Genomic DNA, 27767 nt, shown 5'->3' with positions numbered 1-27767 from the left:
CACTCCAAAATATGAAGTTCTGTTCTGAGTTTAATTAACAAACACATCAATTATTTCCTTTAAAAAGACAAGGTATTTATTTTTGTAAGAAATAAAAATAAACCATCATACAAATGCAACTTCATGAGACAAATACATTTGGAGAAAGGACACAGTGCTCCTCTAAACACGGTACAATGTTTTTAAGCAGTGCATTAACTAAAATGACTTACATATGTACGGCCATCGCAGCACATTCAAGAATATGGGATTTAATCATACACAGTTTTATACAGATGTCCCTCATCAACTACACTAAGGACAACGACAGCATCCGACTTACAGAAACAGCAGAAACATTTAAAACTCTCAGCTGCGTACTACACACACATTTAAGTAAGTTCCTACAAAGATCACTTGGTGATGATGAGAAAAGTACCACATTGTGCTCCGATGCATGTGACCAGATCCAGTGCTACCAGCTGGCCCAGTAGGATGCTGCTACATGGAGTACAGGCAGATATGCACAACTGCTGTTAGGGGATCAGGTCAAACATTTTCACCTACCTTCTGCATTGCCTCGGTAGGTCAAAAGATGCCAAAAGGACAGGAGTGCACATTTAAATGCTCACCCTAACAACTTACACTGACTGCAGCTGGCACCGACCTGGCTACAACTGGTGTTGAAGATACTAAAACACGGACTTCACCTGTTTTGGGACATTCCTCATCCAATTAATGAAGTGCTGTGTATTAATTAAAACAAAACTAGTACATTCAGAACAGATTAGTTCCTCCCAGCCCAGATTTCAGACATGGGAAGTGCTTCTGTGTGCAAGAGGGACAGCATGTAAACAAGGAACTGCCTCAGCTTCTAACAATCGTTGGGTTTATCAAAAAAATGATCCCAGCACTCAAAGTGGTGGTGAAGAGAAGAGAGAAACAGCATTTTTATCTCTTTTGGTCACTCATGACTATTCATTACTAAGCAGTGCCAAGCAGCTATCCCTTTGGGGGAGCAACTGCCAGGCACTGGAGCTACCCAAAGGCCAGCTTGGCCAGAGAAATGAACTGAAGCAGCACCTGGCAGAAGAGCTCTTTTAAATACTTTCCCTGCACATGTTACAGGCTTCTCAGATGCAAGGGTACTTGCTGAGTGCCCACCGGGGCTCATGATCCCTAAAGTCAATGGAAACAGCAGAGACAGGGCCCTTCACCAACGTGGTTATTTCCACCTGCAACCCATGAAGGTCTAACTCATGGCTGTGATCCTGGGAAGCTCTGCACACCTTCAGCTCCCAGCAGGACTTGAAGCTCGCTGTAGTTTACTAGCGACCTAGAAGCAATTCTCCTTCTCTAGCCCAGTCAAAGTAGTTTCATGGATCAACAAGCACCCACATGGTGGCCTCCTCTTCTAAGCACGTAAATGTCAGGGATGCACTCAGAGCAGGACCAGAACACAGCTAGAAGGATACTATGCTCACAGGCTTTTCTAAACAGCTGTGGAAGAGGGCCAGCTGGAACTACACCACCTGTGGCCAAACCAGGCATTCCCTTTTTCTTGTAAAGCAGTCAGTACTGGTTTGATTTTCCCTGCCACAGACAACAGCTGCAAAACAAAGCTATTTAAGAATCCAGCATTAGGAGATTCACATTAAGCCATTTCACTTCGAAATAAAGCTAGGCAAATCCCTTCCTCTACTTCAGAACAGTAGCTGTAATGCAGAGTATTATAGGCACTTGCCCACGGCAATATCAGAACTATTTGTAGCAAGAGACATTACGCACACCGTAACAGACTACCTTGAGAAAGCAGGGAGTGCTCCAGGAAGTTTTACATGAACAGAACCCACCCACAGCAAATAGGATCCCTTCTTCCTCCCCGGCAGAGGAATCCAAATGGAAAGCAGCAAGTTGCATTGTTCAGTTAACAGCTCCAAATACAAAAAAAATAGCACTCATCACTTCGCAACACGCAGATCTCCACTAGGAATAAATAAGTTGAGTAATTTTTCACCTCACACGGAAAATTCCTACCTAACAGTTTTTAGTTTTTCCCTTTAATGCTTTCAGGGAACATATAACGAAGTCACTCACCACCGCCAGCAGGGCACTCCCTAAGGAACCAGGACACGGGCTTTCTGCAAGACTCTAGGAAGCCAATCCTGGTTGATTAGAGACCTGAGGACATGCTGCAGTGCTTTGAACAGCTTTTCTTTTTTTTGGTCTTAAAAACACAAAGAGTTCAAAACAGAACTCATCTTCAAAACAAAACAAAAAAATGCTTCTAGTTAATTGGTTTTCAAACAAATAATCTCATGGAATTCCAGGAAACCCCGATATCTTTTCCAGCTCCATAAATTTACAGCACCAGCATGAATGACTTTGAATACGTTGTAGGCTTTGGCCAAGCTTGTACATATTAAATGCAAGCAGTTTAAGACGACAGATTGTTTCCCTTTTTTGGCTAGGTTTTGCATTTCAAAGTATAAAGTCATGCATTGTTTTGCTATTGAAGTCAAAAGCATCATGATTATTAAAAGCTTATAAGCACTTTCAGTGTATAATCTCTTCAGGGTTTTATGCACCTAAAGTAATATTGTAGTCAAAGATCTGCGGAGATGTCAGCATCCTACTTTAGGGATAAGCAAAGTTCATTATACATTTTTTAAGATAATCTACGGTAATTTAAAAGACAAGGCAGTGTGTAAACATTTATAGAAACCTCCTGCAAAATGTTTTTATACAAAGATTAACCAGTGGTATATCTAAATTCTTCAGTAGTCAGTCAAAATTGTCTATAATTCTGTATCACTAACTTTCACTACAAAGTACATTAAAAAACTGTTGACATAGAATAACTGGTCCTAAGAAATGCCTATCTTGGTCTCAATTTACCATTTAAGAGTTCTCTACTGAAGAAGTTGTGCATACTATCCACTACTCTTACTACCTAGAAAGAGAAGACCGGTTAGTCTATTGGACTCTTGAAAGGAGCTCTGAACTGCAAAGTGCATATGCCAAACTGAGCTTTTAGGCTATGAAGAAGCAAAGGGAAGAAATCTCCCCACTGCTCTCCAGTGGAAATCTACAGCAAAATTTCAAACCCTGCGTATTTAGAGCAGCAAGACGAAGATTTGGGTGTGATCTCTTCGTTTGAGGAGTAAATGAATATGGCAAACAAGGGCTGGCAGGCTATCTTGCTTGGTGCTAAGCATGATTAATGTTAATCAGATTTTTTTTTTTTTTTTTTTAGAGACACAACAGTAGATAATCTTGAGATTAAAAGCGATGAATTCAGAAGTATGCATCCTTCAAAATAAAATATATAGCTGTTTGCATGATGCAATATGCAGTTGCAACATACCCACAAAACAAATGTTGAGCATCTTCAGTTTAAGTGTATCTAGATCAGTATTTTATGTGCTTAGCTTGGAAAAATCAAGCACACACGCTAGCTCTCTCACTCATACCTGGAAAACAGCTGTTTTGTAAAGCAGACAAGTATTACTTGCTTTAAGATTTAAGAACCTGCAACATCAGAAGAAGTTTCTCTTTGCCATTCCAGGCACCAAAGAAACTGTTCTCAGATACTGCCCTTCTTACTTGGGTCTTTTGATATAAAATTAAGATTTTCTTACCCAAAGTGACACTTGGGATGGTTTTGTTTTTCATTTCCCCCCTCCCCTTCTTCTTGAAAAAACGTTTAATTGTTCATCATTTCCTGACAGGTTATAAACACACAAACCATTGCATATTGCAATGTTGTAATGGAATAATGGAATGTTCTTACTTTTTATTGCAGATTGGGAAGGGCTAACTTAGATTTTTTTTTGTTTGTTTCAGAATTTTATAGAAGAGCAAAAACCTGATTTAAGACCTGATGGCAGCATCAAATTTGAGCATAATCCAAAAGAGAGCAAAAAAAAAAAACCTACTGAATTTAGCTGCACAAAGGGACTCATGCAATTAAACACATCCATAGGAGAAATTTGTCCAGAACAAGTACTGCAGAATGGCTTTTCCGTGCCATTCATTTCCCTGGGGAGATGAACCGCTGGAATGGAGTAAATGGAATACATTTGTGTTAAACTTTCAACTTTCACCAGTATCTCCAGCTGAGCTTACTGCAGTTCAAAGGAACCAAGCAGCACAACAAGCACTGCAGTGAGTCCAAGATGGAGCCACAGTCATGAGCCAAGATGTCCACTTCTCGATCCAATAATGGGTCCCATCCTGATCTAGGTTTTGTCACCACCTTCACCAAATGACAAAGTTCATCGCTATGAGAGAAATTGTTCATTTCCTCAGGTCCTGACAGTACAGACCACTCAGCCCTAAGCTTTCACATGATTTTAACATTCAAGGTAACATTCACCGTAATCACTCAACACATGATGTGAAATAACCACCCGAGTAAAACCACCACAGTGTCTCTGAAGCTACTAAACTCAGGAGACCAGCACAGATCCTTGGGAAGCTGGCAGCAGATACAAAACAGTGTTTAAAAATACTGACTACAAAGAAGACCAAATACTACACCCTACACTACAATAATAAAAATACTACATTGCATTGCTAGACATTAAAATGGTCTCCATAAAAAGGCACAGTTTTTTTTGTTGTTGTTGTTTTTGTTTAACAAATATGCATAGGAAACAAAAAATGAATCAGTTCTGCCACAAGGTGAGGGTCCATGCAGAGATTCATTCAAAGCTAAGAAAATATTTTTTTTTTAATCAATTTTAGATGAACTGAAAGGGCATTTACAACCTTGCACCACCACTGAAAATAAACGGATTGCATCTTTCCTACTCCAGTCATGAACACTGGGCAATTTCCAAACCCCACGTTAATTGGCCACGATGTCTTTCAGCTTGAAATACAACTACTGCCAGGCAGTTATTAGCCTTAAACATTTTCATTTCCACTGAACAGTAAGGTTTACACTAACTCAAGATAGCCTCAGCAGCTCTGTACTCATCTTCATCATTTTAGCCACAAAATGATGCAAACCAAACACAGACCGTGCTTGTTACAGCGAGGGCACAGCTCACTGCCAACACACACACAAACACTTGGCTGGAGAAGGTGGGCACAGATCCCTCATGCCTCACCACCACAAGCACCTGCTTCATTTAACACAATTCTCAGAGCTGATCAATGGCACTGAGGCTCTCCTTCCTTAGCTTCAGAGTCTAAAACGTCGGTGGCATTAAGGTCAGGGAGGTCTTGGTGATTAGACAGGTTCTCTTTGTTCTTTTGGTCCACATCTGACATAACATCTATGTTCCCCACTGAGATACCATTGGTCAGCACAGGCGGCGGTTCCCCTTCATAATCCTGGGGAGTGTTCAGCAGTGGTGTTTTCGAAGCAGCACTTCCTACTTTAGATAAGGAGCAAGCTTCGCTGGGCAAAGGACCATCAAGGAAGGGAAGTTTCTACACAAACAGAAAGACATTACACAAACAGAAAGACATTTAAAACATTAATGAAAACTGTTACTCCCAGATGTCAGGGATACACACACAACTGTCAACATAACAGTCCCGTGACAGCACCACTTTCATGCTCAATTACAGAGCTGAAAATGTAACACATGCAATTATCTACACCCAGGCAGAGCTTTTTGAAACAAACCTAAGAAAACTGTTTGATCGATAAAACCACAAGCCTAAACATTCACATTAACCTAGCAAAGGACACTGACACTGGTCTTCTCACTTATTTATTTTTAGATGGATCTCTCACTACTGTATTTTTAGATTTTTTATTTTTTCAGCACACAAAGGACATTGTAAGTAGCGCCTTGAGCAGAAAGAAAAGACACTTCTCCTTTCACGCTGCTGTACGCAGAAACTATGGAAACAAAACTACAGCCCTTTAAAAGCTAACAAGACTATTTTCCACTACAGCCCTGCCCCCACCTTCCCTCTTGCCGTGCCCAAACGGCTATAATTATCTATACGAAGATAAAGATATATCTCTGGGGAATCTGACAGAACTGAGCAAGCTTTGTGCAGTCTGTTGCTGTTTATTACACTACTGTGGTTTGGAGAAGAGAAATTGGTTATTTTGGACACATTATCACTGCCCTCCAACACCACAGAACAGAAGTGGTAGATGTGCAAGCTTGCCCTTCATTTCAAGTGCTTCAGCTCCAAGGTGGCCACTTCCAGAGGACAATTCAGCCTACCTATCTGCATTTCAGCCATTACATGAAAGCCAGCTTTCATCTTAACTCCACTGTTTTAAAACCTGTCTGATCATCACTTTTTTTCAACGTGTCTTGTAAATGAGAAGACAGGAAAGCAGAATCGGGGAGCAAGCTGTAACCAACAGTGTTTATATTTTTAGGGGGCAGGGGGACAGAAACTGAGCCCATTCTTTTCTTTCCTAACCCTCACATGAAGTTTGCTGCACATCAGGTTGAAACTCAGATTTCTTTTAACATATTTTCCTTAGAGAATTAGACCATTGTGAGCCTGCAACAGCACTTGACCAAACAACTTTAGAAGATGAGGGTTTTGGGTAATAGAATATAGTCATTACAGTAATGTCATTTACCTCCTCATTTTGTCCAACTCTTCACAGTATGTTGAAACAATTGTTTTAATGCCAATATTTAATCCAGTTATATTTGCCAAAACCAGCATATAATTTTAAGTATTGACACGATTCGTGACTCACATTTTCTAATTCAGATGCATTGTCCTCTAGTTTCATCTTCTGGCTCATGCAGCTTAGCAGATGATCCAATACACACTGTTTTGGATGCATTCCTTTGTCAAAGCGATTGTACATCCCACACCAAAACCTTGAGAACAGGGCAAAGAGAAGAAGAATTAGGCAGCCAATTGTACACTAGCGGTCATAACAGAAACCAGATGGTACTCAAGGCAAAAAGTATCAAACGTTAGTAACTGATGTAAGAAAATGCCACAACCTATGACTATCAAATTCGTATCGATAGACGAGTTTTTATAACGCTTTAACAAAGTTCAAGAAAAACTTCTGAGGGTTTAAGTACTTCTTTCCTATGACCCACATGTGTTTGCAATAGGTATTAAAAGATGACACAGATACTCTGTTCTACAACAGATTCACTCAGGCTTTGGGCAGTTCACTTTCCAGTTCTCAGTTTGCCCTACCTCCCTACTTCTGTGAAAACCCTTGGCCTTCCAGTAGTAACACCGAGCACGTACAGATGCCTTTGTATCCCTCTCTCAGCAGGGAGGAGTGAGCCAGAAACAAAGCACAACTATCCACTCCAGCTGTAGTACCCAGGGCAAGCAAATGCACGCTGCAACAAGAAATCCCTTCTTGTGGAAGTGTTGTGCACTCTCGCTGCATCAAGCCTGGGTGTGACTGGACACTGAAATTCTCAATTGAAAGACTTCCTTAATACATGTTAAAAAAAAAAGAGGAAAAGAGGAACTTTAACAGTTGCCTACCCTCTCAAATTTTCTTGTCAGAAGAGGAAGTTGGAGGTGGTGGTGGGTGGGGAGGGTGTTAATCTACCTATGTGGAATTATTCTTCTCCTTGCTTTTCCCCCGCTATCATTGTCAAAGGAAAGCAAAAGAAAAATAAATTACAGTACCTGCATTTGTTTATCAATTACTCATGTACTACTATCATCAGCTTATGGATGAGGAATGAAGGCAAAGGGTAGAACAAACCACTAATCAGCAAGAAGGTTATTTCAGTAAACCTGAGTTACTGAACCGTTACAATGAAAGAAACGCCCCTTTTTAAAGAAGTAACTTACTGGAAACTAAAAGGTAACGTGTTTGGCTGAAGCTCTTTGTAAGCTGTAAATCCTTTGTACAATGGATTTCTCAATTCCTGCTTCTTCTGTAAGAGGAAAGGCCACAGAGAATGCGTCTTCTCAAAGATTCTGTCAATTACAAATAAGATCTAATCAATAAAAAAAGAATCAAGTTAAGTAGATTAATAATGCTAGCTGTTCTGAGTAGAACTAGATTAAAGGAGCTAAATTACTTTTACACAGTATCTGCTTTATTTCATAAACACGAAATATATCATTGAGGAGTATATAATAGTTTAAAATGGACAACATCCAATCCAAAAAGCACTATCTGCAAAGTATTGTTTTAATTTGGACCACATCTGACTATGGTGGATGTAATTCATCTACTTTTTTTTTCCACGCTGCAGAACAAACACCCATGGAGACAATGCTACTCTTCACCAATCTACAGTTTCCCTAGGAACAAACACACAACCTGCCCTTTTTCTAACATTTGAGTTGCTTTCCAGACTGCTGACCCTATAAACTGCCAACTCACTTCAGATCCTCACGCTCCTTATGACAGGTCCCAAGGAAGTTTCCAAACTGGCAGGAGTAGACGTGATCATGGATTTCAAGAAGGAAGCGCTCATTAAACTCAAACGCGCAAGGGAACTGCTGCATCAGCTGCCAGACACATTCAATGAACTGAGTGAAGACAGGGGACACTTCTTTTGGGTCACCATCCAGATGGCCACACCTAGAGAAATACAAACAAAACAGGGTCAAATTCTGTGTCACTACCTACAAAACGTTCTTCGCCAATAGAATAAGGAATTATTCTGCAGAGTTAGAAAAAAAACATGCAGTTTATCCTACAACTACTCATTACAGCATGCCACCTTTGTGGGAGTGCACTCTCTATAGGACTAAGCCTTTGCACACACAACGGGATCCTGATCAAGTGGCAGCTTTTCTCTTGCAGACCAGGGCAGCCTCAAGAAAGCATTACTCCTTTGTCAAAGGTACTGGGTCAAAGTGGGAATAGTTGGGCGGTGTCCCCTTCTCAAAAGGGAATGGAAGAACCCTAGCAATGGAAGAACCTACATAACAGACTTCTGAGCATCACAAGGAATACTTGTGAAATAGGAACCCTTAAGCCTACACCACGATGCAAGCACCAGAATAAAATGCAACAAAGGAGTGTCTACAGCTTTACCATAAAAAAAGTAACACTAGCCCCAAACTGAGAAAAAAAGGTTGACATTAACAAGATTCTGTCTACCAGGAACAGTAAGAAACAATGAGAAAAAGGAGTCTTCTGTGATCTTCTATGGGCATGAGTATTTTATGGTGCAAGACTAACCACAATGCACAGTGACACCCAAAATAACCTGATTTTGCCCTCACAGACAGCAGAAATGAAGTCCTGGTAGGCAATTTACTCAGAAAAAAAAAAAAAAAAAAAAAGCATAAACCTTTTCACAGCTTTAGATGAAGTTCAGAAAAAAATCCTACTAGTTCTGCAGAAACCTAGTCAGGGAAATAACGGTTTTCATTATATACCATAAGAAAAGGAAAAAAATAAAAAAAAAACAACCAGAAAAAGAACAATGGTATTTTTGGAAAGCAGCCAACCCTCTGTTGTACTGTACTGACTGCTCTTTCTTAACAGGAAAAACTTAGTGCAGAATGCTTTTTCTCAGAAGGGATATGACCTGGAAATCCAGGGAAATAAACACGGTGCCCCCAAACCTAAGCAGAAAAATTAAATAAGATTTCTTATTACAGGGATCATGTTAATCAGATCCCAACTAGATTCCAACTCCAATATCCTAAGAAGTATGAAAAAGGACGGATTACCCTCAGCCACCACTAGGAGAGGAAAGATTTTCTCCAGCTATTGGAACAGAAGTTCTTATTCTTAGGCACTGGTGAAAATTGGGTCTCAAGTACTTTTTCTGTCTCTTACAGGGGTCTCAAATTTGGAACAACCCTATATATTAGAAGAATAGGAGTATCATTTTAGTCTTAAGAAATGTGAAAATAGTCCCTAAAAAAACGAGGCGTTTGTTTGGCCAACAATTTCTGTACAATTATTTTATCTTTGGATAACTTCTTCTAAAGCAAGAGCGAAGCGTGCACACATGGCTATTTTTCCTTGACACACTTCATGGAAACGGCCTCGTTTTACTATAAAATGGAGTCAGTCACATCAAGAACAAAAGCCTCCATTTTTAACAAGTTAATACCACTGAGTAGACCTGTACATTCCCTCCTAGTATTCCTTTGGACCGTCTCAATTTCTAGTTTCTCTATGGCAAGTGGAACAAGAAGTACCCCAAGGCAATATCCCCGATATATGCAGGCTAACAATTACTGGGATGACAACGTTTTTATCCTGCTTGGAGAATGCAGGTCAAAACTGTTTTTTAGCACTACAGTGGCCTGAAGTTTGTTTTGGTAAGAGTCCAAAAAATATTAGCCAAGATTTTTCTATAAGAAAATTATTAGAAAACATATCTTACCAAGACATTAACAGCCTCCATATAATGCAGATGTGATTTTACAGGTAGGAAAACGTTCAAAATTCTAACAATTTGTTCGTGATTGCATAAAGTAATGAAAAGAACATCCCCAAAGAGCACTGGTGGAATAACCCCAGCAGATACTGGCCTCAGGTCACCAAATCATTTCCAAATTTTTTCTTCTCTGTGCTGTATTTTCCTTTTAACTTTCAGATGGAAGGCATAAACTTGAGCACACTACACAAGTTCCACTGTCAAGGCTTCACCCAGTCGCTACACCCAAGGTAACATGCTCTTACCTGTGAGAGAACTTGTGGCCCATTGCAATCCACTCCTTTTCTATTAGGACCTTTAGTTTCAAAACAGAGGTAGGAAAAAATAGCATTAAACTTTCTTCAGGAAAAGCAAAATTAAACCTTTAGTATTAACTCCACGAAGCTTATGACTGATGCTTCCTGGTGACCCTACAGTTTTAAGTACATCCATAGCAGTTAATGAAAACAGTAATGGTGATTTACAGGTTAGAGTTAACCACAGTTATCACTACAACATCACTGTTGGAATCACAAGTTATTTAAAACAAGGCTAGTACTGTATTCAGGTAGTTTTAGTTTGTGTTGTTAAGATCATAATATACAGACACAGCTAAAACCATTAACAGTTCAGTACTACACTACGTACTGTTTAATTTGAAAGAGACCATCCTGACATGCAGCAAAATACATCAGCAACTGGAATTTAACAAGTGTTTAACACACACGAATATAAAAAGTACAGCTGTGTACTGAGCTCAGGATGCAATTAGAAAAACTATATGGTTATTTCTCTCAAACAGAATGTCACTGCTATATATATTTCCTGATAAGAACATGTTATTAGTAGACAAGGGAGCAGCATTTTCCTTTAAAATATGCATCACAAGGAACCAAATGACTTTATGCTTAATCCTTTATTATGTGTCTTCCTAGATCACATTAAAGATCAATTCCTGATATCCTCCAGAGGCTTAAAGAAAAGTAAGGCAGAAATTCACAAGAAATTTCTTTGAAAACTAAGTTATACTGCTTTTTTCAATTTTTCCAATTCTTAGAGAGGGCTGTTGCATTCATCTAGGAATAACCACTGTCTTAAGATCTGTGCATACAGGCTATTTGCTCACAGGACAAGTATTTGTGCATTTTAATTACAGTTCCTGACCCTCATCAAAGCCATGTTCATCACACAGAATTGTCCAGAGCACTACCCAAGCCGAGGTAAATGTTTTGCACCGATATAATTTTAATTGCTAAAAGACTGTAGTTTAATTCAGAAACAAAACTAGTAATTAAAAAAAATCGCATGTACTGAAAGGAACAGGTCTAGCAGTACAACACAGTGAAGGAGCAAAATTTGCATTGTTCTGATCTTGGGGCTTCTTTTAAGGAACTCTGAGAACGAGCAGCAGCTTGTCTTTCAGTAATTAACTGAAGCAGATGAATGGAAAGGTCACAGATCACACTATTTATGCAGTGATGGTTTCATGTAAGAAAATCCTCACAGTACAAGCAAATGGCTAAATTCACATGTAATGGCTTTAAAATAGGTCTTAAATGATGCACAGATTTTGTGTGATATACAGGTTACACACTTCCCTGTGCACATGAATGAGTTCCCCCATCTTAAAATCCTAGCAGATCAGTCTGTCTTAGGTGACAAGTTTCTTCACCACTTCTTCTTGTGGACTGCTGCCAGAGTCCCATCCTTTGCTCACTCATCTCTTGATGAAATGTCTCATTAGCAGCTCTCACATGGACTTTCAAGGAAACAAAGATTTGGGAATTGTAAATCAACTGCTGCTGTTCTGCACCCATGCTGTTCAGAGCAATTAAAACTTGTTTATAGAATCAAAGCTGTTTTTATATAGGTCACCTACTGTTTGTTCCAGAAAATGGCCTAAAACATTTAATTAGGGCTTGTTTACATTTCAAATCCAGGAAGCACTTTTTCTTTTTGAAATTCCAACATCCGTATTCTTACCATGAATCCTTTAAAAGTCCTGTAAAACGGATCTAAGAGGAGGCTAGCCAGGGAGCAGACCTGCGCCGTGCGATCCCAGCCATCAGAGCAGTGGACCAACACACTGGCATTTTCGTCTTTCACAGCCTGTGAAGGAAACCAGACAGAACAGTTTAACAGCTTTCCAGCTTGGTTACTGTAATTAAATGCTGTCCCTTCATCTGCGTTTACCAGACTGGCCTAAAACCCAAGGGAGAAGTTTGTCATTTCTCATCTGGACCATGGAAACGCACCATTTCTGGGCATGTAGCCATCATGCCCAGAAACCCCAACCAGAATAAAATGCTGGAGCATGCCTTGTCAGCATGAGAGACTGTCAAGAAACAAAAGATCCTCTGATCTCAAAACACAGTTTTCTGACATGCCAAGAATTTTCGGTCCTTTCCTCTGAGGAAAAAAATGGTAGATGAGTAGAGAATAAGTAGTGCACACAGGGACTAGGATAAATTAGAAGAGTTCACCCCCGCTTCCTCTCATTGGGATTACCTTTATCCCTATGTACCGCTGGCAGAAGATAAATTCAGAATAGCTTCTTGCTTGCTACACCATTAAATTTTAAGAGAGAAAAGGCAGCATTTGCAGAAGTTCATTGCTCTTGCCACTATCTGCCTGTATTCCCTCTCCTACTATTGAAGAGCCATTTACTTTACTGACTTTTTCCTTTTGCCTGGGCTGCAGTCACATTCTTTTCAAAGACTCCACAGAAACAACGGCTATGTTGAACATTACAAATTAGCAGCCCCTGCACCCCATTAAACCAGGAGAAAACAAGCTGGTCTACAAAACTGCTCATTTAAAACACAACAGTCCAGCTACTAATGAGCATGCTGCCTTAGGAACGTAAGGTTACACATCGTTTGCGCTCCTAAGGACAGTGCTATAGGGTACAGATGCATTTCTAAAGGTCATTCATTCATTTTCTATAACTTTACCCATTCCAAATGAGTAAGAACATCCATGTAAGCATTCGTTATAATGCAGTCCACGGGACTGTCTCAATCCCTATGGCTTTTCATTTAGTTTCGTGAAGCAACTCAGAGTGCCAGTTGGGTAACTGACTTGATGCGCTCTGACTGCAGGCTTTTGTTTGTTTTGAAGAAGTGGGGCCAATCTGAAGAAGGTTTTCCCACCTTCTCTCCAGAGACTGCCTTACAGCCTTGGAAGAGTCCCTAACATGACAGGTAAATACTTTTAAATTCACCTGCAGGTCAGCACAGAGTTTTACCTTGGCGAGAAAGACACCTGCATCCATCACAGCCTTGATGTGCCGCAACCAACCCGAGTTCTCCAGCCCAGTGAGGAAATCACTCATTGAAGGAGACTTTGTTTCACACACTAAGAACACAAACAAAAGAGAGACTCTGTTAACACCATCTTCTTCCCACTCCCTCATTATCCCTTCACAGCAGTAAAGGTTTGTAGATCCTAAACGTTAATGTTCTCAGACTGCGTCCTGTCTAAAGGGAACAAACTACAGGTTGCATATATAAATACACAATCCAGAACTTTTTAGCTGCATGAGAACAGTACCTGCCTCTTCCTTTTAAAACTACCTCAGTACTTTTTTCATTTGAGTTTTCTCCAACACAAGTTAATTTTTAATGATTTGTTACTTCACTACCAATCACCATCGCACAGACACCTAACACTCACCAGCACGCTGTCACTATGGGAAGGATCTGAAGAAAGGAGAGCTCTAAGTTGCACAGAGAAATAACACAGCCTTGAAGGCAGCTCAGATGCTGTACTGAGAACCAGCACAGAAAATACAGTAATACAGTTCCACAGTCCCTCAGGATTAGTAAGAGATTTTTTTTTTTTTTTTTATCACTGTTAAAACTTAGCAAGCAAGAAGAATTTGGGAGTAAACAAGCATTTATTCTTCCTCCTCTTCCACCACAAAATGAACCTGCCAGCTACAGGCAACTGAGGACTCAGTATTTCTGATCAGGCCAATCTCATGGTGACATGAAGAGCCTCATTTTTCTCCAAGCTCACTACAGATTCTGCAGCACTACCAGGCCAGGCAATTGGTAGCATCAATTATTCAGCTATTCCAAGTAAGATAACCATTGTGCTGGTTATTTAATATTAAATTCATATTTTATATGACAGCGCTTATATTACATTTTAGAAAACTAAGCACATGGACCAAATAGAATGATTTACAGCACCTACTCTGACTTGTTCTGCAGCCTTTGCTAGCACAAATGTGTTCATATTCCTGGAAACCAGCTTGCCAAGTAACTTGTTTGATCCAAGGTACTCTATCGCCTTCAAGGGAATTTCTCCCAAATTACACCAATGCAAATACGGGCCTGATTCACCTCTCAGCCTCCAAAGGCTCTGTAAGTATTTCTCTTCTGCATTTTTCCCCAAGATCACAATTTCAAGGAGTAGCTTAGTTACCCGAGTATTCGTGTACCAGGAACAAAAGTTCAGTCAAAGAAATCAGAAGTGAAAAATAAGAACAATGAGATTAAAGCCCTTGGAAAAAAACAAGCTAGAATTTTATTGCCAATTAGACACATTGCTTAACACTGAAGTAGTCCAAAACTAAACAAAGCAAACCCCAGAGAAGTATCTCAGCAACCAATGACTGCTTTCTTTCAGTGCTCAAAGTAGCCATGAGGATCTCTCACCAGTTAAACAATATTTTCTAAGTGTTTTTCTTTTCATTTGGAACATTTGAGAAATTCACGTTTTATGTAACTAATAAAATTAAGGAACGTCGTTCGTGTCATTTCCTAGTTTTGATCCGCCATAAAACTAAGCACAACAACATAGGAAATGTCTACTGGGAAAATGTTTAACATTAATACTGTCAGACACTTCAACAGAGCAGAGACAAAGAAATATACATGGACCTTGCTAATCAACTTCCACCACAGCTCTGAGTCCACACACACTTGCGCATGTTGGATTTATATGTTGTCAGTGAAAAGTTCTGTCCAAGAGGAACCAAAGGTAATAAAAACTGGCCACTTGCATGCACCATACTTACCCTCCAGGAGTTTCTGCAAGCTGTTCCGCATCACATGGATGTTTTCTATGCCAATAAACTTAAAGCGAATGTTATCGTAGTTATCTTCGTTCTCATAACCCTTCCCAGCAGCTCGGTTGGCCATGGCATTTAACTGTCAAATTCAAGGGAACAGGATGGAAAGGAGAGAAAGTGACAAGAAACAACACACAGAAATAAACAAGTCTGCTCTGCCAGTTGTGTTTAAATCTTCCAGAATATATACTAAAGAAAAGCTGCTACTCAGGTGTCCTTCCCCACCTCCCCATACATTACTTCCAGATGTTTTACTAAAATGACATCAGCGTCTCCAACCCACTAGCCAGATGCACAGACTCATTAAGACCTTGCACAGCACTTCTTAGGACAGGCAGTAGCAAAACCTCGCACAACAGCAGAAGAGTACTGTCATCCAAAAAGGTAAAGAAACATTTTGTCTTTACTGTGAAACTGCACAGAGAGAGCCAGACAGAAGCGTATCAAAGTAAAACTAGGAAAAGCCATTTTTACAAGTAACATACATACATGGTAGTACAGAAATAGTAAGAGAATTCCAAAGCTTTTCACAGACATACATGCACAGATGAAATAAAGCCACCTGAGGGAAACACAAATATTAAAGTTGAGCAGAAAGAATACAGCAACCGACTGGGAGTGCTGAAAAAGAAGTTGAAAAGCTGCCAGTTGTTCTAGCCATCACCCAAAACTGTTCAAGAGCTACCATGAGCTTCAAGAGCTTTACTGCTGACAAAGAAAATACTTCCAGCTCCCAAATACTGATTTGGGAGAAGGAAAGATTTGCTTCCACAGAAAGGAGAGAAGAAAGAAAGTTCAGATACAATAGTATCTGAACATCTTCAGAACAACCAAATAACAATAATTTATAAGTGGAACAACTATGAGACCAGAAGATGTTTGTACCAAACAAATATGCAATAATTGCTATATACAGCCTGTTCTGTAATTAAATGTAGGTCTTTACGGAATGTCATACTGCAAAAAGACAACACGCCTGAACAATGGGTGAAGTATTCCATCTCCCCAAAATGACTTTTCCTCACCATTTTGTAACTGAATTTGTGCTTTCTATAAAAAATCAAAAATCTGAATAGTGAAGCAGGTTCTCAGAAGTCATTTATTAATCAGAGCCATGTACATCTTCGTATTTAAATAAGTGTGCTGTGTGTCCTAATTTGCTTATACCTATACCCTCAGTGTGCTTAAGGCAATCATTTGATTAAGTTTCTAAATTCAAATCCTCAAGAGGATTACAGATTTCATTTGGAGAAAGTTTCTTCAATAATCTCTTATATAATAAACACCTCAGCAACAGAGTTCAAGCTCCAGATAGTGGCTACTGACCAGAAAAGCTGATTGCATTAAATTGCCTTTCTCAATTGTTCTCTGATTCCATGCAGCCCCACTTCTGCCCAGGCCACAGATAGAAGCACTTCAGCCTTGTGAAAGTGATTTTGGAGGCTTTGCTGCAACTCAACACATTAAGGACCCAGCTTTCTGCTGGAAAATGACTCACTGTCTCAGCCAGCTTCAAGACTGCTGCTCACTTCGGGTCATCCTTAACGCAGACCTCAACCCAGAACAGCCCAAGAGCACAAGCGTTCTTACCACTCCACAATGCAGTTCTGTTACGCACAGTCACACATTCACCACATTAAGACAGAGTAAGGAGCCTGATTCTGATTTCATCTTTGACTGACGCAGTTTAACCTAACGCTACGTGAGAAAGCATTAGCAGAGCTGTGAAAGAATTAATTGGAAACACTATCGCTAATTGAGATGCAAGCTTTAGAAGTAGCCACGAACCCAGTGAAGATACCTTTGGCCTTGTGTCTACAACATACATGAAGGCACACCCAGGGTTGGCTTCTCTGATCGCCTGCAACATTTGTTCATCCTCCAGACAGCGAGCACTGAACCCAGACAGCGGCTGGCTACAGCGACATATGGCAGCCTGCAACACACAAGAGCACATTTTTCCTACTTTCAGATCTTCTCTGCTGCACTGATCTAAAGAATACCATAATTTGTTGGTTTTAAGTGTCCTGTTCTCTGCTTTGCTAAAAAATTGCCACTTAAATGGACATGCAGAAATACCATGGGAATATTTCACAGAAACAGAATTTTGAGAATCCTAAAAACAGACTGAGCAGCCCTTCATTGCTTTGTCCTCAAATCCACTATGCTCTGCCTGATACTCATCATCCCAAACATTAGCAGTTTTCAATTTTTCCACCTGACTTCTATTTCCCTAACCTTTCTTTTCTACTGCTTTGCTTATCAGTTGCTGTTACCATTCCACACTCAGAACTGCACTGGGTATGCCCTAAGGAAATCCCAGTTGTTGCCAGAACAACTCCACGCAGTCGCCCAGGTCAAGGCATGCTTCCTCAGGAAAACAACAACTTGACTGTCACAGCATTTTCCTAGCATCTGCATCTAAAACACTGCTGAGACAGCAAAGTTAAAAATTTACATTCTCGTCTTCAGTGAAGAAAAAAAAAATGAATCTGTTAACTCAGAATAAGCAAAGGTTTCGTTTCAGGGTGGTTCTTCCTCTTCAATAGTAAGAGGATTTAGCTGAGTTAACATGTATCTTGTTAAACATTATTCAATATAGCTACACGGTACATTAAAAACAGAACAACACGTAAGGAGTTCTTGAAAGCTGATCAAAAATTTCCAGACAGGAAGCCTGGAGAGCTCGTGTTGTTGTTTTTTTTTTTGATGCGCCCCCAATATTTGGCTTTAACCAGCTTATCCTGTGTCTAGGAATCAATTCTAGAGCTGTTAGGAGAAGCACACTTCAATAATCATCACATTCTTTCCTTTCGCTAGAAGGGGAACCTCTGCCCTCCCCTCCCACCCCCAAGACAATAGACAATGAACAACTAACATTGTTTTCTTTATATAAGTAGGAAAGCACCGGAATCCGCCCTCTGCTCCTGAACCTTGAGCTTCCGATCACCGTTGCCTTATTCGCTGCTCTGGGCACCACTATTTCTGGAGGGTACGTGTTGCAAACCTGAAGTGAGAAGAAAGAAGAAATCCAAATGTGACTACTGAGCAATTTAAGATCCATAAAAATTTTATAACTTCACATTTATAGATACAGCAATGGATTATTCACCATAGCACATCAAACAAACCATATCTGAAGCGTCAAGCCATTAAAATACATTTAGAAAAACCGAGGGAATGGCTGAAAATAATAAAAACAGTGTGGTAACGGAATTTTGCAATTGAGCCTAAAACTGGACTGTACAGCACACCAAACATTTTAAAGAGAACTTCTTTGAAGGCCTAAGTTTTAAAAAAGCTGCTGATTTGCCACAAAAAGAAACGTATATTTTCCTCTAAATCTTACTCAACTTGAAATGACCTTCTAGTAATCAGGTAGCATCAACTTTATCCATTTTCCTCAGAAAGTGTCTTTTCAGCATATACTTCACAGATAAGCCTTTATTTAAGGCTTGACAAGTTTAGAACACAAACTGGAAACCTAGAGGAAGTTGTACAGCTTTGGCAATTAAAGTTAAGTATTAGCTTCAAAGTGACTCAGAATTTTAGCTGCCCACATTCCAGTGCCTTGGTCAGCTAATGGGAAAAGCACCTCTTCAGTCATCTCAATTCAGACATCCAAAGACAGTCAGTTAAAACCACCAGTGGCTTCTGACAACGAGGCACCTACTTCTTTCGACTCAAAGTGGAACAGGAAAAAACAACTGGTAGGGGAGAGAATGGAGAGCAGGGCAAAGGGATTCGAGACTTAACCTGCTTGTTATCTTCCTCACTTGTTCACTTTGTCTTTTAAACAAAGTCTGTGCACAACAGAGAAATAAAAAGGGAAATATGAAGCGGGGGTTTGAGTAAGCTTGCTAAAAAATGCTTCCATTTAACATTTAGACCTGTAACTTGACCTTAAAGGGGAAAAAAAGAAATAGCAGCAGCTACTTAGGACTGAAATGATTACGAACCCTTCCCTAGCATAAGATCTACCCAAGAAAGCATCCGTTTTCAGTATTTTTTTTCCTTCCCTACCTAGTCCCCTTCCTCTCTGCCTTGTTCCTCACACCAAGCCAAACTGCTGCCATTTATTTCTCCTCTACACATCTGTCACCAGCTTGGTGGGGCAGGACTTGGAAATACCTACAGAAGCTAAAGGTACTTCAGTTTTTCGTAACAGATGGCTTGACATTTCTCTAGAAAAGTAAGTAGCTGGTATTTTGCCAGAGGAATCAAAGCAAACCAAGGTGACTCTGCAGCTCTGTTCTTTCATAGTATCATTACCCACAGCTTCACATCAAGGAGCTGCTGCTTCAATTAAAACCAACTGAGCTCACTCCTCCCCAGAGGCATCACTTATGCAGCAGTAGGATTGCTGGATGTCATTAATACCAAAAGAAGAGATACTGTACCAAATGGCTACTTCAGAAAAGAATTACCTCATAGTCCTTATTAACATCCGTTATTTCCCAATAGTCATTTGGAATTCCCATACGCTGGTAATCTACTTTCAAATCAATCAGCTTCCATCCAATCTCCCGATTATCTTTAGACATTTTCGGATTGTAAGAGAAAGCATAAAGTTCTTCAGGTTTCACTGGGAAGAAGAAAAAAATTAACTTGTTAGAAAAGACGTATGGAAAGGTCAACACCTCTTCCTAAAGGCTTTTTTTTGTATAAGCACATTGTGCAAGACACCACACTACGGGTGTAGCCTACCTGAAAACAAGGACCAAACAAATGATTCAGTCAAGAACAGTCAGGAAACTTGGAAATGTTTTTCTATAAAAGCCACTTCACCTCATAGTTGGCCATGTCTCAATAATAGCTGTTTTACTTACGATTCTGTCTCAAAGATCTCAAGTCTGAAGTTTAAATTTTATCACTTCATACTTTTACTAATATAAGCAGACTACTTAGACTGATTTTTCACTCCTCAAAAATATTATTTGAGTGCTATATAGGAGAGTACGGATATTTGGAATTTCTCAACAGCTCCTCAAAACCGTTCCTAATCCTATCAAGCCAAATTGGACTCACAGATGAATGAATTGGATGAAGCATGTAAGTTTAGGTCTTCATGCAATGTTCCTCACATTTACATGTACATGTTTCATTCTGGGTAACACTGAGTGTCATCAATTCATATTCAAATCCTCCAGAATTTCTAGTACTCATTTTCCACTGACAGGGAGATACACTAAAGCATTTTTATCAGAATTACTATTTTGAAGTTAATTCCTTCTGAACAAACTGTTACTGAATTTTCTGCAATAGGCATGCTAGAAGAGACTGATATTGGAAGAACTAATCCAGAAATGAAAACACTAAAGATAACTTTTTCTGTGAAGAGTCTTGCACACCTGTAAGTTCATCATTCAACAGTGAGTTCTGAGCTGCACGGAAAGCTTGACAGACGTCTTGAATACTACTGGCAGCCCAACAAAAGCTTCAGGCTGTGCCTGACAAATGGTAATTTCTTCCTCCCTCCATCTCATCCTTCCCAATTTCCTTCACTCTCTTCAGAAAATGCAAATCCAACCAATAACTCATTCAGCTGACTCCCAAGGCAGTAAGCTCTCCAGAAAGAGTGCCACCTGCCAGAGTCTGATAATGTGGCCAGGTTACCAGACAGGTAACCCATAACTGTCAATCACACGTGCAAATCATAAATAATTGTATGCTCTGCCAAATAATGTGAAGGAAGCACATACAAAGAAATTTTAGACCAAAGAACTAAAAAAAAAAAAAAAAAAAAAAAAAAAATCCATAAATAGAACAAAAGAGCTACAGCACGTTACACAAATAACCACAAGACAAAAGAAACTGACTGATGTAATCTCCCGAAGTGACAGCTCCCACACTTCAGGATGCTACATGAGTCTAATTTCCAAAACTGGAAGAGCAGCGACAGCTTTTAAACAGAACATCAGAAAATTGCCAGATACAGCATTGAAGTTAAAGCTTCAGAACTAGGAAAACTCCACAGCTCAGGACACAAGGAAGATGCTGGGAACAGGCACAAGTCCTAATTTCAATTGGCAGTTCAAACACGGCAAAATTGTTTCTACTGAAGTCCTTCTATTCAAGTCCTATGTGATGGTGAGCATGAAGCAGACTGGCACCATTAATTCCCTCCCTTTAGACTAGTGCCGAAGTCACAAAACACAATCAAAAATTACACCCTTATAATAAGGCAAGGCACCAAATACTGGTTCACTAAAAGAGACAGAAGCTAGTATAGAGAGAAGCCAGGTAGGAAACCCTCTGGAATGCTGTCCTGCAAGAACTAAGAGCCTGAATATTCATCCACGGACTAAGCAGCCAAGGCCAGAAGAGACCACAGGTTTTTGAAGATGTTTTGCATCTACTCTTATGACCGATTCCAGGTCATGGTACCAGGGCAAAGCACAGGGCTTAACATCTGAAAGAAGACAAACGCTGAAGACTAACCTAACCCCGCTTTGGGAAATGACAAAAGTTGACAACATTTACAACTGTGTGGGATCCAGAATTCTACAGACATCTGGCTAAACAGCAAGGGCAGAATTACACACGGCCAGCAGCTAAATCACAGAAAGAACTGACAACAGCCAGTGCTGAAATGACACTACTCAGTGTGAGCACTACAAGAAAGAAGCGTGAGATGCTGCACACCACCTCACTCCTGCAAATCAACTTTGTACAGGTCTTCAGAAGTCCTTCATCAGAGACCTCCTTGTTTCCACTGTCAGAAAACGTTGTTTAGTTTAGAAGCAGACAGCCTGGTGCAGAGGGCAGAGCTCTACTTATTGTGCCAACCCACACGATTCATCTCTAGCAGTGGAAACAGATTCTGATTTCACATCCTCCTCTCCAGCAACACCAGCAGTCTGACAGGCGAAGCTTTCTCTATTGCTCAGACAAGCCTTCCAGCTTACTGCACGGCAACAGTTTGAGAAACAGACTCCATCCCAAATACCTGGTTGTGAAAGTTTAAGCAATGAGGTATACACTTCATGACAGTCACGTTCTTGCCCAATAACAAAGTGAGCCACATGGAAGTTCTTGCAGTGAATAAGGAGGGGACATCCAGCGGTGGTCAGAGGCAATTTTTCTACACTTGCAATATGGTGATGCAGAATCTAAAAAAACAGGAGATAATCAAAACTTTCAGATAACCACTATTAAGGCCATAAGCTGTACGAATAGACAAAAATTCTGCAATACGCTTAATGCATCTAACCCATTACTAGCAGCAGAAAATGAGTTTATTATATTTATCAAGAAAACTTAATAAACATCCAGATTGTGCACCCAAAGGCTAAGTAATTACAAGCCAGACTGTGAAAAAGCACAGGTGTATAACAAATTATTTTTAGAGACTGCTAATGTAACTGGGTTTACTTTGTTCTAAGAGGAGCCAAATTCTCTTTATTTTGCTTCCTCTCCACCCCCATCTGCAATATGTTTTGTCATTCCCATTTTATGATCAATAACAAAGGCTGCTGGTTTCAGCATTAATTTTGTACTTCTAAAACCTGTAAATTCAAGGTTGGCAGCTCTGCACACTGAGCTTGAGATAGGAAACTAGGTTAAGTTATTTCCTTTCCTGGAACTGACATCAATTCAGAGTCATTTCTATCAGGTCACTCTACCATTCTGCACATTTCCTTCCAAAACAGTAACTTCTGTTAAACATTTTCAGAATCAGAATGCAATAAAAAGACTAACACAACTTTAGAATTCACAAAACCACTCATACTGCATATGAAAATACTTTGTATCTCATATTTGTATTTAAACAGGCTCTAAGTATCACACGTACCCATGTTTCTTTTCTGACTTCAGAAGAAGCATCCACGTAGATGAGATGGGTAGCTGTCAGGTATAACGTCCCGTTTGCTGCCTTCCTATTTGCATATCGATCTAGTAATTTCACATTTTCAACCTGCAATATAAGAGAGTTAAAAAGTAAATTTGACTTTGATCAAGGAAATTCTAAACACCTGCTCAACCATAATCCACTGCTAACATACACATTAGAGAAAAAGAGAAAAACATAAGAATTAGACCCCTCTGCATTACAAAACCCAGCCTTATAATTTAAATCAATAGCTGGCAAAATAATTCAAAAGTCAAAAAGGCCAAGTTGCCAAGATTTAACACCAGCATGAGTTAGTAGGATTACTGGATTTGTAGCCAAAGTTATCAAAGTTTATTACTGTGCAAGGCTGTAGAAATAATAAGATAAAGAACTACAAGACTGTCCATGGGTTGTTTTGTTTTTGTTTGTTTTTTATTAAAGTATAGCTGGTGAAGACACAGCCCTTCTGGTCTGTCTTCCAACTACCCAGTCGTTACCAAGAAGTATTGGTAGCTACTTGCTGTAACACACTGCTTAAGCATGTAAGCGCATTTCATAAACCACACTAACCTAATTAAAAGGGTGTCAAGAAACATGAGGACAGTCTAAAACGTTAATTAAAATAATTCATATTTTTTTCCTGAGTCTATTTGCTTGTTAATGAAGGCAGATTTCACCCTAAAACAAAAATAATGGGAAAAAAAAAAAAAAGAAAAAAGAAAAAAGAAAAAGGAAAGAAAGAAGACACGCAGCTTAAGATCGTGCTAATAAGTTAGTTCTGTGTACTGAATACGTAAGCTTCCTTACAGTCACTGGTCTGAGATAAATAATGGAAAATATTTAAGATAGTTTAAGTGCAGGGGTCTTGGCTGTACATCTTCCCACTCCATGCTGTTTTTCAGCACGTATCTATATCTGCCTCTTTCAGATCCCCGGAGCCGCCTGTCAGTACAGCCAAACTGCCTAGGCAACATCAGTAAGGAACATCCCCAAATTAATATCCCAGAGAACAAAACAAAACAAAATACAGCGAGTGTCAGCCTTAGCGACACTGCAGCATCGAAAACAGTGCCTGAAGGAAATCCATCTCAGCTGTCATTCCCTGAACTTCTCTTCCACTTCATTTCAAAATGCATTTTGATCCACTTATTCAGACTGAGGGGCCTCTTCACTTTGACGCAAAGTTTTCAAGAATCACGCTCAGAACACTTTTTGCTCGGCATCCTCAGTGAAAATTTTCATTTTCCAACACTGGGATGCAGTAAGATATACTAAAAGAGCTACCCTTTAAGACTTTGAAGCCTTCCAGACTTCGCAGAGCCCTGACAAGCAAGAGGGCCACTAATGAACACGCGTTCCTTAAAAGCAAACAAAGACAGCTCGCTGTCTGAAATTCGCCAGGACCTTCAAACAAGCAAAATACACTCGGAAGCACACCGAGCTTCTAGGCTTAGCTAACTTCTACCTCACCCTACAACCCGCCGCTTCCACTCGCACTTCACGCCTTTCCCTGAGCTTAAGGGCAACGCTCCGGGGACCCAGCGGCCAGGCAGCGCTCCGCAGCCCTGCGAGGAGCCGGGGAGAGGAACCCAAGGCTGGCTGCCGGCCGGGGCGAGGGGACCGCAGCCCCTTACCCTTACCTTGGGCGTAGTGATGTGCTCCATGGCGGCGCCGCCCGCCTCGCCTCAGCCCTGCCGGCCGCCGCCCCGCCATTTGCAGCGGGCAGCTCCCGGCCCCGCCGCGCGTCTCGCGAGCCTCTCGCCAGGCGGCGCCGCGGCCGCCATTTTGAGTGAGGGCAAGGGGTGTGTGTGTGGGGGGGAAGGGGCAAGGGAGTGAATTTGGCCTGTTAGTGCCTCATGGAAACGTGTAATAAAACCAGCTTTAGCCCTCTCCCCGTGTATTTTAAATTCACCTCGTGGATCGCCAGGCTGGATACTGAGGAACTCTGTAATTGCTGTTAACCTGCTGCTGCCTCCGCGATGAATATTCATGATGCGTTGCCAATCTAAGGGCAGCCGATTCCCCTGGTGCTCACAGCAATCTAAACCCTTAATTTGCTGAGAAATTCAGGTGGGTGACCTTGCATCAAGCCTGATAATTTACATTTTATAATTCTTGCATAACAGGTGGCATCAGCGTGGCAAGCAGGAACATGAGTTTGTTGCAGGTCCCTGTAAGAAAGGTGTTAGTTAAAGTACAACATGAGGTAACATGAGAAGAAAAAAGGGGATAGCACAGATATTCTTACATTCCTTCAGTGCTGGGAACCCCAGGTTCTGGGACAGAGGGCAAACCACTGACTATGGCACACTACCCAGCTCCCACCAGCACTGAGGACCTCAGAGCTTTTATAGGACACCAACAGCAGTGAGCACATCTCTTCCAATCTTCTGCTTTAATAATAACAATAATAAAAAAAAATGTTTTTCACTTCAAGATAAGATGAGGTGCAGGTGTATAATCACTAGGTGCCAAGTGGGAGCTGCACACTGGCTTCCCTGCTGCAATTAATAGGCTAAATGCATCCAGCAGCCAAGTGTTAAGCACAACACACGCCTGCTCCCATCAGCTGTTACAAGGATCACTGACTCCTTGATGTATGAGAGCTAAATGTTAGGACCGCTACAATTAATACATCATGTTATTAAACAATAAAGTGAGTAAAAAAACTACTAATGGAACCCCCAAATTTAGAATGTCCAAGAGAGCACATTAAAAAACTGGAAAGGGCCTATATGTCTCAGTGTCCTCATTGCTCTTCTAAGTAGGCATCTCAGCAAACCCATTCAAACGTGACTAAATGAAGGATATTAAAATACAGCATCTATGCTTGCAATAGAACTCCCAGCATTACCTTTGGAAACAAATGGAAATCCCAACAGTTTTATTTTATTTGTCCCTCAATCACAATGGGAATAAGAAGAAAAGGAGAAGTGCACTAAAGTTTGGAGGAAAATATCACACAGCAAATTCATCTGTGATACAATTTTAGTTGCTTTTGTGGTGGCTATGATGGTCCTTCATTTCCAATCACTTCTTGTTAGTTAGGTCTCTGCATCTGCACTGTACATCAATTTCAAATCATTTTTTTTTCCCTGTAGCTTCTCATAAGGTTTGCAGGATGATGATAATTTGCAACATTAATAATAAAGCGAGTAGAGTCATTGAAAGGAACTCTACAGTGCTGCACAATGTACAGGTACAATAGCAATACTGCTTCTTCCTTTTCCCAAGGGCAACTTCACACACCAGGCAAAAAAGTAACAAAGGAGGGAAGAAATAAGCATGTTCAGATGAGGAGTAGGAAGCATGGATTGAGTAAGAGGTACACTTCTTAGCCAGCCACTATCACCCTCATGACCTACTCCCAAACTACTGATTATTATGCCACAGAGCTTAATTTTGAGCAGGACCCCCAAGGCATAAAGAGTGCTGACTTCTATCGGGGAGATTTTCTCAAGTAATAGATGGAGCCATGGGGAAAGTACAGAGCAGAACTGAGCTGCTGAAGCTGGGGAATGCTCACAGTTGAAAACATTCTGCTGAGCTTCTGGAGTATGGGTGGTGAAGGGGCTGTTGACATTCCCTGACACTGATGACATCCTCGGTGCCATATGTCTGGGCCAAGTGCAGCGGTTCCCAAAACCTGCTTACAGATGCTGTGGTGCAGTTACGTCTTCTGTAACACAGGACATCAATAGATATTGCTTGCAAAAACACAATTAGCTCACCTCTTGTAACTACCAAAGGTGTCACAGGACTAGTACAACACGTGCTGCCTCTGAGGTTATATTGCTAAAAGTGATTCAAAAATCCAGTCTGGCCCCTGACAGCCCCTTCAGAAGGTTTTACACCTCAGCATAGGTTGCAACTACAAACAGGCATCCAGCAATCTGCATGCAGGGACCATCCCTCTCCTTCGTGAAATTCAGTACAATCAAATGGAGCAGCTCAGCTGTCCCTGGTATTTTTAGACTCCCCAGTTGTGTTGCTTTGCTTTAGATTAATAATCTGCCAGCCATGCTGTGATGGGGCTGTGGGACAGCACCTCCAGCCTGCTTAAAGTCAGAAGTTCTTTAGTTAATTAAAGCATCACTTGCAGAGATGGAAAATCACTACGGAGACATGAGGCAAGGAAATGTCGAGTGGTTTTGTTTTGTTTTTTCCTTTATAGTTGCTAGATGTTTTTAATGGAAAGAAAACAAAATGTCATCGTAACAACTCTTGATGCAATTGCCTGACACTTATGCCCACTTCCAGCAGAGTTTAGGAAGCTAACGGATGAACACAGATTTTTATCTGTTTTGTTGCTCTTGGAACTGAACTGAATAATATCATAACAAATAGTTAAGTTTCTTCTCTTTTCTAGTGAACAGCTAGAAGCAGATTGTGCTTTTTCTCATATGCATTTTTTTTTTCAAAATTATTTTTACAGGACTCTTCTTGCTTATTGCCTTGCAATTTGAGCTGTGCTTCTTGGTTTTGAAAAGTGGCATTGTTTCTGCTCCCTGAATAGAAACATTCTCCCTGAACATCATGAAACATGCTCATATAAAGTTTA

The 27767-nt window shown here is 40.4% G+C and overlaps 1 protein-coding gene across 1 annotated transcript; it reads right to left on the bottom strand.

The window, feature by feature from the left end:
• Window positions 1-50: 50 nt before the first annotated feature.
• Window positions 51-24956, bottom strand: LOC311444117 (phosphatidylinositol-3,5-bisphosphate 3-phosphatase MTMR8). Its single transcript, XM_084534999.1, has 14 exons — window positions 24847-24956; window positions 23168-23290; window positions 22322-22484; window positions 19800-19957; window positions 18251-18379; window positions 17174-17308; window positions 15319-15451; window positions 13540-13649; window positions 12276-12401; window positions 10559-10608; window positions 8291-8491; window positions 7750-7878; window positions 6671-6797; window positions 51-5421 (listed from the first exon to the last, which is right to left on the bottom strand). The coding sequence occupies exons 1-14, from the start codon at window positions 24868-24870 to the stop codon at window positions 5140-5142; spliced, it is 1890 nt and encodes a 629-aa protein (XP_084391125.1). The 5' UTR covers window positions 24871-24956; the 3' UTR covers window positions 51-5139.
• Between the last annotated feature and the right edge of the window lie 2811 nt (window positions 24957-27767).

This window comes from Aythya ferina (assembly GCF_964211825.1).
Source record: "Aythya ferina genome assembly, chromosome: 13".
In the NCBI taxonomy this organism is placed as follows: domain Eukaryota; kingdom Metazoa; phylum Chordata; class Aves; order Anseriformes; family Anatidae; genus Aythya; species Aythya ferina.
Note: the sequence above shows the minus strand (reverse complement) of the source record. Positions and strands in the feature narration are given on the sequence as shown.

Excerpts from the sequence above, each read along its gene's own strand:
- LOC311444117 (XM_084534999.1), bottom strand. The coding sequence starts at position 24,870 with ATGGAGCACATCACTACGCCCAAG. Across the intron at positions 10,609-12,275 it reads GGACTTTTAAAGGATTCATG|GTCCTAATAGAAAAGGAGTG; the intron begins GTAAGAATACGG and ends TTGAAACTAAAG. Across the intron at positions 7,879-8,290 it reads AAGGAGCGTGAGGATCTGAA|AATCTTTGAGAAGACGCATT; the intron begins GTGAGTTGGCAG and ends TGTAATTGACAG.